The sequence below is a fragment of the Coccinella septempunctata genome, chromosome 3, assembly GCF_907165205.1.
Source record: "Coccinella septempunctata chromosome 3, icCocSept1.1, whole genome shotgun sequence".
Classification (NCBI taxonomy): Eukaryota; Metazoa; Arthropoda; class Insecta; order Coleoptera; family Coccinellidae; genus Coccinella; species Coccinella septempunctata.
This window is the reverse complement of record NC_058191.1, coordinates 39256812-39270583: the sequence shown is the minus strand read 5'-3', so window position 1 is coordinate 39270583 and position 13772 is coordinate 39256812. Positions and strand designations below refer to the sequence as shown.

The window sequence follows — 13772 nt, the reverse complement described above, 5'->3', positions numbered from 1 at the left end:
ATATTATCCTGCAAATCTCGATGTAGAAGTCACCTTACCCAAAATTTTCATAGTTCGAAAAAGTATGGAATATTTCTGCAATTGCAATAGGTAACTGAATCTTAGCTATTTTCGAATTCATCACCTTGACCATAATCATGAACCTGCACAATAAAAAAATATCATCAATCATTTAAATCAACTTATACATCAAGAAAGCAGTTTGGTATATTTGGTATATAAGGACAGAAGTTTTCTCTGAATAAAAGTAAATTTTCTCATACATTTTTTTGTGAATCTCTTTTTCATGTCAATTACCATTCAAATTTTTGAATTAAAAATGATTGTTTCTGTCATGATTTATTGTGTTTTATATAATTAATTGGAAAAAATAGAAACAAGTTCACCTGTAAGATTGTCAATTACAGAACGCCGAATAGACGCGAAATTCAAATCGTTGATGGAGGACCAGTAAAAGTCAGTTTCAAAACAATCGCGGACGCGCGTATTTCCACTGTTCAAAATGTGTCGGTAGATGTTCATGTTTTCTCAGTGATTATTATGGCTTTCTCAAAAAGTTCACTTGTGTTTTTGTCATTGTTGAGTTTATTTGGATTATTCAGAAGTGGTGAGCAATTTTTTTTAAATATCTCGATGATTTTCCACATTTTCCAATTTTGAGATGGTGTCATATAATTTGAAATTTTGTCAAAACATTTTTTAATGTTGGACTCATTTTGATCTTGAGGAATGATCTGCGTTCAATGTTTCCCAATTTCAAATTGTTATGTTTGACGTCTTGATGAAAAGTGGAACAATTTATTATTTACAATAATTATTGAGGATACAATAACATCTATATTGTTTCGTCAAATATTGAAAATACGTCCAAGACAGATAAACTATGTCAATATCTCGAGATGAAAATGATGTTGATTTTGGAACTGACGAAAAATTTATGTAAATACTACATAGTTCGATTTTATACAAGGTGTATAGTAAAACTTTTCAATCAACGTTCGTACCTCATTAGATTCGTATTACAAACAGGTACTTGCAAATGATGAGGTAATGACTTAAACTTCTAAGTAGTTAGCTCTCGAGTTTACTGCAACGAATCAACATCCAACACTATTTATAATCTCATTTGTATTTTAAATTATACGATATGTGAGATTATTGAATCATTTTTACAAATCCCCGCACTAAAACTACTGCTAAAAGAACTACTAGAACTGGAAATTACTCAACGATTACATGATAACTCAGTCCACTTAGATCCATGAAAAAACTTAATAATACAAATGATCTGAGCCATTTTCAATTTTTGATTTCACTCCCTACTATATGAAAAGTTTTATGAGCTAAAAAACGTCATATCTCTAATTTGATACAAGCTATAAATCATTCTGTAACACAACAAACAGCGGAATTCGAAACACTTATACTAATACTTTTCCTAGCATTTTCACAACTTTGATTTACCAGGCAATCAAAATATATAATATCGAAAATATGAGCGATTTCAAAATCTAACGTTTTCCGTATTTCCAATCGATATCATCACAAATAGGCGATTTTCCCAATACGGTCTTACGTTATGACCTTGTCGGTAACGTTTCCAAAGATCGAGATTTCATTCCCTACTGGAAACCACACTCATTACGTAAAAGTTATGGGGGCTTTCCACCATCATAAACCGAAGTAAATTCCAACTACTTATCAATAATTTATTTGTACATTTCTGTAGATCGATGAAGCTTGAAAAGAGTTATTGATAAGACTTGTGTGCTCAGTTTTCGGAAGGAGCCTGCAATGTAGCCTGGGGCCTTCGTATAGTGATTCAACAAAACGATTTCACCGTGTCTAATCTTTACACAGAACGTTTCAGAGAAACCTGACTCACTGGTCAGAAGTGAATGGAAGGATCTAGGTTGCAGGCAGACGGGTTTATGTTTATATAATCCGAAATTTGTCGTAATCGAGGAGTCGAATTTTGCGATGTGGTTCGAAGAAAGAACGAAATTGCGTGGGTTCAAAATAGAATCAGTAGAAGTTGACGATGGTTGAAGGAATTCTATATTCAAAATATGACATTTTGAGTTAGTGGTTCCCCGGATTATATTTGAAGATATAAACAGAGTCACTACTTATTATAGAGTCTTCAAAGTAGGCCTTTTCGACGTGGTACACTTAGTCCAATGAACAAAGTTTTTTTCATCGCATTTTCAGACAAATCTTTGTCTGGACCAAGTGTTAGGGTAGAATTTCCAACTATCTGTTCGAAGAATGCAAATGTTATCGCGAAATTGTCTAAAATGGTTGAAATTGTTACCTCGAACTGTCTTTACCCATTGCCAAAGCATTATTATCATGTTGCATGGATGAACCAACAAACGTTGATGTGAGAGATATGAATTGAAGCGATAAGAAGGAGATGAGGAAGTCCTCACTAGTTATCTTACATTTTTGTCTATTGTCTAATTCGAAATTTAGTTTCCTGTTAGAGATCATCTGGTACATGGAGCACTATGTCTTTGAATATTTATCAAATATAGTATTCGACGCTAGATAAATAAATAAACTGAAAACAGAGTTATCCCCTTCTGAAATATAACTTCCTTAATACGGCATCTAAAAAGGAATTTTGAATTTTTTTCTTAGTGACCAAATAACTAATAGGAATGGCATTCAATAGCTAGTATATGTTTCTTTCTTTATCGATCATCTTGATCGCTCATTCATCTAAGCGAATGGTACAAAACGTGTGAATTGTTCATTAAAATGATTCTACATTCATTACTAAGTGTGAGAATTTCAATTTTAGATATGATAACAATAAATAATTAGTCATGTTTATCGAGCATCATGTTTGTTGTTCCTGAATAGCATAATTCACACGTGTTATCTGAATATGTAGTTCGGTTGAATCATTTATTTGTTTAAGAAAGGTTTGCAAACATTATACCTATAATCCTATAGTTATCTCGAACTCAAGGAGGTGCGTAGTCTGATTTTGGATATTTACAATAAAAATCTTTTCTACAGTAGAGCAAGAAATATTCATGGGGGCCAAAGCCCCCCTTCTGAGAACTTTTTTATTTTATATCAGCAAACACCTTGCAGAATTTGAAATATAAAATTATTACCCCACCCTGCAATCACCACGCCACTGCACTGAGCTCGATAAAATGTCTAGATTTATCATTAGAAGAGTTGCTCTCTTAGAATTTTTATCATATTCAGATCTACGTTGACATTTCTGTAAGAAGTTAACATTTTTCAAACTTGAGATGTCATTGTATGACCCAATAATTGAGTTATTCTTGAAAGAAAAGTAAAAAAGGATGTTTTTTCCCCAGAGACCTCTCTGGGGAGTGACAAAATTTTATTGGAGGAGAAATTCAGTAAAAACTTCAACCGCGAATTTGTGGATTTGAATGATTCCAATTCACACTCATTTTTGTGAAAATATATGTTACCACATCCTCTTGCAGCCTTATCGAATCCTCTCCAGAAGTTCCAATAACATTTGTTACGTCTGTGATTACTCGAAAAAGGATCAGAAATAGATTCGAACACTTTTAGTTTCAAACCACATCCTCTAGTTCTAATGAACTGTCCGATTTTGTTGGAACGAAGAAAAACCTCCAGATCCGCTGTTGAAACAATCATGATGTAAGCAAGTATGAGTCGAAGTATACTTAGAAATTATTGTATAAAATCCGACAGCATCAAGCTTATCTATATACGTAAGGCTTAAATAATATTTATTTTCTCATCAGATTTCGATAATTATCCTAGAATACATCGATATAAATTTTGAATTGCTCGACTTGTGATAAAAATTTCAAAGTGATACGTCATTGACTTAGATGTAGCGACGTCATAGATGATGTTTTTGAACACAAGCATATAGAAGCATATGCCATATATGCCTCTATGCATTTATCTTGGAACATAAATACATGTATCTATGTTCCAAGACGTAGATATGGAAATAACTTTTCCATAGAGGAAAAAACTTCCCCTCCTTGAAACATACTCCACTAATTTAATGTAGTTGAGTTGTAGGAAATAAACACATATAATTAATTTGAATTTTCATGAGTGCAATTATTGGATTGTTTATTTCTAAATATGAATGAAACTTGACAACATCCGTGATATTTTTCATTCAATTCCCAAAACTATTAGAGAGTTCAAAGACATTTTATATTTCAATGCTACCTAGTTTGTAAAATATTCAGCTAAGAGAACTTCTTGTCCCTGACAAGGAATACTTAATAAGTCGTGGTATGTGGACTAAAAGACAGAAGTGCTTCGAATACACAAATCAGGTGCTATTTACGAAAGGTTCAACAGTTACCTGAATGAAACAGCTCTATTTATAGTCAACCGGTCATGTTTACTGTGTTACCTACTTTGTTTGTTTGGATTTTTCGTAATAAAGGGGAAGAGGGTTAATTTTTATTTGATGAAATATTTACCTATCCTTACAAGAAAGTTAAATTGAATTAAGAATGGAAAAGTAACGTTGTATCAATCTTTATGATTTTGTGAATAAACCTTCCATGTTTACCATATTTTAATTTTCAAATATTTAACATTATGTTTTCCTAGTTATTGTGCTTCTTCGGAGAAATAGACCTTGGTTATTCTTTATTGATTCTTCGATTATTGAAAACCCCATTGCAACATTTACTATGCTCTTTCACCGAATGCATCGTGTGTTGGTATATGACAAGAATAGACAACCGTTTTCTTTCTCGAAACTGCGAACCGGACTGCCTTCATGATTTCACCTTACAACTCACCTGAATGACTAACTGCTCTCAAGAATTCAACTTGAAAAGCACGAGCTAATGTACTGATAAATAATCGATGATGCGGAATGGACTACATTGCAACATCTAGTTTTCCTGAAATAGATCGATTTATTCTATCAGTGAGAATCCAAATAGGAGAATCGAATTCAGTACATTTATTACAATGAGCCAAAATACTTGGTAAAAATGCAAAAAATGACCTTGAACTGAGAATTGTTCAAGATAGATAAAAAAAAATTTAATACTCGAATAGTAAAGTGCTATTTTCAAACAGGTCCAACAAAATTTGCTCAGAATGATCTGAGCTGAGAGGTTTTTGGAATGTTACCTATATACACATTGGTATAATACCAAATATGTAACAAAAAAGGGGTTATTTTGGAAAATATAGCAAGTTCCCAATGAGGGATAGAAAAAACTTCTACATTATTTCGAATATAATTCATCTATTTTGCAAAACACCACCATCAGTGTTGTTTACATAATATTTCTGAAGTCAATGATCTCAAATATTCCAATTTATTCCCACATAAATTCTTATAAGGCAAATGCGTAGGTATTCGATGTACTATGCGGAATATTTCTGGTTAGATTCTTGTACATTGGTTCTTTTTTCCCAGAAATAAACAAGCCTCTCTTTGTTCAGTCTGTCTCTGTGACAAATCCTCGAAAGAATTCCATAAAAAGTTAGTAGTGTGAATTATTCGTGCTGAACTATTTTTATCAAATTTCTGTCATGAAAGAACTAAAATTCAAAATCAATACTTCGATGGAGATTGAATCTGAAACGGTTCTTAATTGAAAAAAAAAACGTTCTCCAACCCTAAATTATTTTTAAATATGGGGATTATAAGAAGAAACAGAATTCTCGGAGAGATTCGCGTATTATTTGAAGCGGTTGATGAAAATTCAAGGCTTATCATTTTTATTAACATGGAACGACAGAAATATCGAGTCAGTTTTCATAGGTCGAATTCTCTAGGTCAGTTTTCATCCAAACTTAGCAATATGACGACACAATTTTCACATTTCACCTTCAGACAAGGACGCAAGTATGATTTTCATCGGTTGGTACTTTGGCACATACTTGAATTCTTCTAAAATTGTCAAATTTAGTGATAGAAAAAGGAACCTCTTTTTAACAGGTGATTCATCCGGTTAGAGAATCACCTGGTATATTGAAGAGAAACGAAGGTTAGGGGTGGCTTGTTCACTTTTAAGGTGGACAGACGTCTACGAGTGTATTCTACTAGGAGTGATTTGCTACAATATTTTTCATATATCTGTATAATCTTTGTTTTTTCCTAATTCTTCATAATATTTGCTCTTAAAATATTATGAATTGTATGTATCAATTGTAAAATCAAATCCTAGATGGCTTTGAACCTTGAGCGTCAACTAACTTGTACCTATATGCGTATTTTATAGTTTCAGAAATTAAAATTTAATGCTCTATTTTTGGATATGATATGTTATTCTTCAATATTTATGTCCAAAATTGCTGGCATTGCATATTCCAGCTGAAATACATATGGAATAAGTTATTTTGGGATTTCTACGATCAAAATAAATGAGGACAGAAATATGAGTTATTTTCTGGGAATGTATCCATAAAGAGTCGATGATGAATGAATAACAATTCATTATTTTCTGCATCAATAGTGAAACGAATGCAGAAAACAATGAAAACAGACAATCTTTGACTGGGATTTCAGTCGTACTGTATGGAATAACAAAAAGGTTCAGGTTTTCTCCTATTATGAAAATGGAACAGTTAACTTGATTTTGAAGAATTCAAAGAAGCATTGTATGTTTCCTTCATTCTGTCAATTAACAAGTAACAATTAATTAACATAATTCATATGAATAAAATAGGCTTCAAAGAGCCATTGGCACAGCGCGAGGAAAAAATAAACAATTTTATCACGCGGAAGTCAATGCCTACGCACAGCTTGATAGAAACAATACATCCTCCGATTCGCAAGTTACAACTCCTTTTGTTCTTGATTATATTTTTATGGGATACGAAAATATTCGATATCCACTTGGAATCAGATTAAATCAGGAGTCAACGTACCTCAAATTGAAATGGACATCTTTTCACGAATATTCCCTTGTTTTTCGTTTTATTTCTTTATTTATCTTTTCATATTTTGATCTTTTTTTCGTTTCCAAATATTCAAAGTATTCTTCAATACAAAATGGTTCAGTACTCAAGGATTTTTGGACTTTTATGAAAAAGTTCTCTAGATAAATAATATTCTTGTTACACCTGTCATTTCCATACTTATCGAATTGGTATGATCGAACCATATTAGCAATTACGATTTCTTCTGTCATACTTAAATATGTATTATTTGTTTCAGAAACAATAAGTTCAAGCCCAAAAATAGATTTTCCTTATCTCGAGCATGCACTAGAAGTTGGCAGCAATTTCTCAATTTTCTGTGAGGGAAATAACAGGCTTGAGTGGATCACACCACCTGTGAGAGATGTAAGGATGTTAAATTATTTCTAATAAGAGTGAAGAACGCTATTTCTGGAGCATCCTTTCCTCTATACGTTTTATTAAGTATTGCTCGTTATTTTATTTTCTGCTTTTCTTTATTAAGTTTTCTTAATTCATTTTCTCTTTCATTTGATACAAATTATTGATATTAATATAAGTTTTCATGTTACTTTCATATGCCTGAGGGAATATGCATATGATATTTCTGTCCTTAGCCTGAAAAATAGATGGAATGAATTTCGCAATAAGTTTTTGGTAATTCTTTCCAGGATAAGTACCTGAGTTACACAAAAATTACAATAAGGGAACCTAAACCACGACATCCTCAATTTGAATATGCCTCTGAACTGACGATAACAAATATTACATTTCCATTTGTGGGATATTACACCTGCCAGGATGCGATATTACAAAGAGACAACAAGTTTAGTGAACTCTACATTTACGTACATGGTAAGAAAATAATACATAATGATACAAATATTCATAAAATCAGGAAATCAAAATCTCAATTAAAGGAAATCATAGTGCATTATGCAAATGACATCCAAATACTACTTTTACATGCTTGATTTACTGAAATATAACTATAATCAAATTTTCTCCAGATGAAGAACACCTTTCCGTGGAAGAGAAGGATTTGGAAAGTATCGTAGTGACACAATACAATGATGCTGTCATACCTTGCAGACCAACATTTCCTGATGTTTCTGTCAGCTTGACTAGAATCAGTGGCGATGAGGTAAGTTATCTGATTATTTTCAAATATATGACAATAATGTGTCCATCTTCTCAGTAAAATCAGTAATCCACTAAACAACATATCACCAAGAAGAAATGAAAAAAATTAACTCCCCATTGAGCACTGTAAAGCACTCTTTTTATTGCACTATGTATTATACAAAAGGAAAGGCATTGCAATCATTGCACGGTTGATCCATCATGTCTTGAAATCTTGGTAGAAATTTCCAAGGAACCTAAAGAGAGGATTTATTTCGTCAAGGACGTTTCGGCGAACCTTTGTTGCCTTCTTCAGGGGTGAATAATATTTTTATTGGAGTATCTTTCCGAAATGATATTTACCATAAGCCCAGTTCAAAATATGAATTCATACTTGAGAAATTCTTCTTTCAGGCTGGGTAGTATATAAATTATTGAATATGAGTAATCCACCACACATTTTCAGTTACTCATTAAAGAAATATGAATGAACTTGAACGTGATCAGTAATTACCAGCTCAATAGACTTCTGCCATCTATCAAATAAGTAATCTTTGTCATAAAAATTTATAAATACAAAACTTTAGGTAAAATATATATGGAGATGATTTATATTGTAGAGTTGTATAGACGTCCCAAAAATTATCTTCATTTACCGTTCTTTTTCAATGTAACAAATGTTTCTATAAAAATTGCCAGCGTTTGAATATATTTGGGTCGCTTATCGAACTTCCAAATTTTGTCCCATATATAGATGTAGATAGTAAAAACATATTGAATTCAACTCCACTACCGCAAACCCAACCTGATTCTCGTTAATGAACTAATTTCATTGTAAATATTCCTCCCTTATCGCTACCGCAAGGAATGAACGATACAGATAACAATCATATGATATCAGGCAAAAATTGCATTTATTCAATGTGGGCTGGAATTTTTTTAATTTCACCTGGAAAAAATAACACAGGCAGTGAAAATACGGCCAAAAGTGGGCTGAAATTTCAATTTATATAACCATCAGTATTTGACCAAGAAAATTGGTGCAAATTTCATGGGATTAAGCCACCCGATCTGTCTCCATTGGACTTTTTTCTATGGAGTCACCTGAAATCCAAGATTTACGATACCCAGCCTGAGCCACTGGATGATTTACGAACTCGGATCATTAATGAATGCCGTCAAATTACACCAGAAATCTTGAGTAATGTACGTCAACGTTTTCAGCAAATCAGAACAGAAATAAGTAGATACTCTTCCACTATTTTACCTGTTATTTCGTTATCGCTGATCATTGTGAAGAGAAATTTTAGGATCAGATAGTATTCGATAAGATCTTCAACATGAGGTATTGCAACATCTTTCATCCCTATTCAAAATCAAGGGTGATGAAAAAAAATCTCAATTTATAAAGTACTGGTAGGTACATGATAAAATACTCATTTTAAAGGTATGTGACCATGAAATTTTTTGCTCGTATTGTGAAAGTTCATAAAATATCAATATTGTTTTTCAACAGCCTGAATTTTTTGTAAGTAAATTCATAAATAATCTTGAATTCAATGTATCAACCTGACATAACAGAAAGGAATGTATATTATTCAGCATATCATCATCTAACCACTTTCGGATTGTATATAGATGTGTAACAACCGAAAGATCCACAGATTGCCTGGTTACTAACGATCGCTTTAGTGTGTAAATGTATTTTAATAGGAACTTCAGGTTAAGATAGGGGTCCTCCTGGAAGATAATACGATGTACCAATACAACCGTAGGCTTGGCTTCATTACCAATGCTACAAACCAAGTGGAAATGGCATTCTTTCGATGCTACTTCAGGAGAGGAAGTCTGTCGTATGACTATCCAGTTTTGATGGAGAAAGAGAGTAGGTTTCCACCTTATACCTACACCTACAGTGGAATTCGTTGCAATAAACTGATGCAATTCATGCTGACCTCTCAGGTTTTTCATAGCAGGGATAGTGGTCATTCAACCACAGAAAATCATATGGTCAAACTCTGCCAGAACCAACTAGATGTGTGCATCAGAAGACCGATACTATTTGCCCTATTTGATAGAAGTATCGACCAGACTAGAATCGTTTTCCAATCTAGACAATGCTTCCGTTAAAGTCATTTATAGATCAGCGGTTAACTATAGACTTCCGGCGTTAGCATTTCGATATTGTATTTAATAAATTTCAAATATTCTCTTTGGGATTGTTTCAAGAAGAAATTTGAATTATTACAAAGAGACCAAAGAGTATTGAATTGAGAAATTCAATTCACAATCACTCCCCAGTTATCACGACCAAAGCATTTCGTTGCATCTTGTTATTGCTCCGATTTCCACGAATTTTCTGTTGAATTACAGGCTGAAAATGTCACTTACAACCCGAAAACTGGATTTTCGTTTTACGCGTCCGAACTGAGTCAATGCGGGGAATACGTATGTAGATTCACCTGGGAACAGCAGGAATACGAAATTGTTTATTTTGTCAGAATGAATCGTAAGTCAGAGGAACATTTTGTGGCAATGGTGCTTTTTCCTCTTCTGCTCCTTCACTTTATTCTGTTCTGTCTAACTTCTTTATGTGTTCTCTCTAATCTGTGTCCAGTTTTGGTGGTGGTTTGTGTCTATATGTTTCTATGTATTTCTATGTATTTCTTCCAATGTTCATCTTATGACCAATAACTCTGAGTTTTATTTTATTTGAAAAATATAAGTTTTTTTGGAATATCTCACGGTTATTGGTCTTGATGGATCTTTCAGTACTGTATCACTATAAAATACTATCGATAATTGTAGTCATAACTGATTCCTTGGCGCAGCCATTCATCCAAGAAGTGGACAAAAAGTTGCACAATGTAGTTGGCGATACTGTGGTGCTAAAATGTATGATAAAATCGCAGGTTCACACTTCTATAGTGTGGGAGACGCCGATTAAAAAAATTGACGTAAGTTACTTCGAAGATTCCCATCTGTATCGAGGCTCAATTTTAGATGTTTTAGGAACGCATGTCTACTTCACCTTTGCTGAGGGATACCGACTACTTGGACATGTATTATCAGACGTTGACCATCAAAAATGTGAACTTGAAGGATAAGGGGAGATATTGGTGTAAAGCCAGGGACAATCAGGACCATACGAATGAGAACAGCATCGATTTAACGATCTATGGTAATTATTATCTTATCTAGGGATGTATACAGGATCCTGAAAGAATAATGTTAAACTTTGCAAGTGAAAAACAAAAGGGCCTCCTAAAAACTTGAAGAAATATTACCCCTGAAATCATATTTGTTCAAATTGTCAATGATCCTTAAGAAATTAATGAATAGGAAATCCCACTTGCTTTACCTGAAATTGTATGTGATTTTACTCCGATATTGGCAAATTCCCCAGCACATTTGGAGCTGTTTTGTTGTTCATAACACTTTTTATTAAGAAAACACTATTAATTCGTATGGATCTTATCGCCTTAGATTGTTCCCTATTTCTGTATTTTATCTCAGTCGTGAAAACTTATTTGTTTTCAAACATTGAGGCATTTTCTTCCAGATTCCGACGATCACTTCATTCGGCTCATAGAGGAAAACAAATCCTATCAGATTTCAGAGGAAGCAGGAGCCCCATCTGTCCAATGGAGCATTGATATAGATGCTCATCCTGAACCAAACGTAACATGGTAATGAACCTTAATCTGTAGAATTAATCAGTTGATCAATCATAGTTTCAAACTAGGAGTTAGTGAGATGGAAAAAACTCTTTCTATTTCTTTCGTAACAGATATTAGACATTAAAATTGAAATTTTGTTGATACTCAAAAGATTTTTTGTTTGTTTAACCAGGCTGAACAACAAGAATGAAATAATACCGCTCGGAATTTCCAATAAATATGAAACCAAGGTAACGCCAGTTAACGCTTTCCTGATGATCAAGGATATAACCATATTAGATTTTGGAAACTATACTTTACTGGCCCAGAACAAGTATGATACTGAAGCTCTTGTATTATTCTTGAACGTCACAGGTGAGATGAAGCCTTCTGAGTATTATATTTCATTGAAGACTTCTTCAGTTAGAACGAAAGTTTTTGCATTGATTTATGAAATTTTCAGATAAACCAACGATTGAATTGGGCACAGAAAAAGAGTTCCAAATGAAAAACGAGAAAACGACTGTAACTTGTACAGTTGCTGCTTATCCTGAGCCTTTGATATATTGGGAATACAAACCTTGTTTAACGAATACATGTGAATATACTATAGTGAGTGTTATCAATTAATTTTCTTCAAAAAAAAAAAATTTCTGCAAGAAAAAAACGTTACCAGGATAAAGTCTCGTGAATTATAATATGCATTCATGAGTTCTTGTCTTTCAGCTGAGTGGTGGTGATTATCATCGTAACGGTCTTAAGTTTATCTCCAACATCACTGTGGAACTGGACCAATCTGGTGTCATAAGATGCTCAGCTAACAATTCCAAAGGAGAAGATGTTAAGGAATTGGGTCTCTATGTTTCAGGTCAGTTATTAACTTTTTCAGCACAGAAAATACAAGGGTGTAAATGATGATGTTTGTTGAATTCTTTCATCATTTGACTCCAAATTAATTCAAGAAATGTCCATTTGACTTTAGTGTACTTACATTCATTTTAAAAACAGTCAATTCTAATTCACATTGAGGGTTTCTAAATAAAAAAATATTATATTCCAACGAATTCTGCAGTGTCACAATCATTTGCAGAAATCGTGTAAATCTTTAAATGCAACATTCAATCGATATTTAATTTTCATTGATGAATTTTTCAATTCACAGATGTGAAGAATGGATTCGACATATTCGGACTTGATGAAGATGTCGTCTATGATGAAACAGCGCATAATGCAACAATTGCAATTGGCGAAACTGTAACAGTAACCTGCGGTGCCTATATTCAGAATTTTTCTCAAGAAATTCAATGGATAAGAGGTTCCGAAAACCTCACTTCTGACAGCAGTAAGTACATCAAGTAGTTGCTCGCTTAAACGTCTACCCACCGTGGGACACCCTGTATAAACCATACAAAAACAATGATAAAAATGAAGATTATTTTTGTGATATCTGCCAAGACATCCCGCAGATTCATTAAATATTTTGTTTCAGAGTACACCCTACAAAAAAGCCAAACTCAATTCAGTAACAGATCGTTGCTTACGATATACAGAATGAGCCACGAAGACGAGGGAGTCTATACCTGCGTACTTTACGAAATCGAAGACGGAAGTAAAAAGGAAATCAACAGAAAGAACATATCTTTCCACGTTGAAAAATCCATAGCTCCGAGATTGAGGCAGTCAAACTTGAACGATACTGTAGAAATCAATTTTGGCGCTAGGCTGGAATTGGTTTGTGAATTCGTGGGTTTGCCCAAACCCACAATCACGTGGTTTAAGGTAGGTTCAAAATAATTCAGATGACTTGTGTTATTTGTTATTTGTTCTTTTGATAGGCGCTTATTGTTATCTTCTTAATATTCATTCAATTGTATTTTTCAGAACAATGAATTGTTTCAAGCATCAGAGTCCAGAATGATTGTAGATGATGACAATGAGAGAATAATTTTCACAAATACCATCCCACAAGATGAAGGAACTTATAAGTGTGAGGGAAGAAACTACCTAGGTGCTGAATCTAAAGAAATGCTGCTTTCTTTCAAAAGTGAGTGGAAAATGAAAAAAACACTTGTTGAG

General features: G+C 33.3%; 1 protein-coding gene across 3 annotated transcripts in view; it reads left to right on the top strand.

Moving 5' to 3' along the window:
- The first annotated feature begins 463 nt into the window (after positions 1-463).
- LOC123309266 (vascular endothelial growth factor receptor 1-like) overlaps positions 464-13772 on the top strand; it is a 19158-nt gene continuing 5849 nt past the window's right edge. Inside the window, exons 1-14 of one of the 3 annotated variants that reach the window (XM_044892289.1) lie at positions 464-607; positions 7175-7302; positions 7587-7770; positions 7926-8059; positions 10411-10546; positions 10846-10994; positions 11050-11218; positions 11600-11726; positions 11890-12071; positions 12160-12308; positions 12423-12564; positions 12859-13038; positions 13186-13475; positions 13578-13740. In XM_044892289.1, coding sequence (XP_044748224.1) covers positions 541-607; positions 7175-7302; positions 7587-7770; positions 7926-8059; positions 10411-10546; positions 10846-10994; positions 11050-11218; positions 11600-11726; positions 11890-12071; positions 12160-12308; positions 12423-12564; positions 12859-13038; positions 13186-13475; positions 13578-13740 — 2200 coding nt within the window. In that variant the 5' untranslated portion in view covers positions 464-540. Of the gene's footprint in view, positions 608-7174; positions 7303-7586; positions 7771-7925; positions 8060-9750; positions 9923-10410; positions 10547-10845; positions 10995-11049; positions 11219-11599; positions 11727-11889; positions 12072-12159; positions 12309-12422; positions 12565-12858; positions 13039-13185; positions 13476-13577; positions 13741-13772 lie in introns of all 3 variants that reach the window. The other 2 variants (XM_044892288.1, XM_044892287.1) reach the window with 2 other exon arrangements.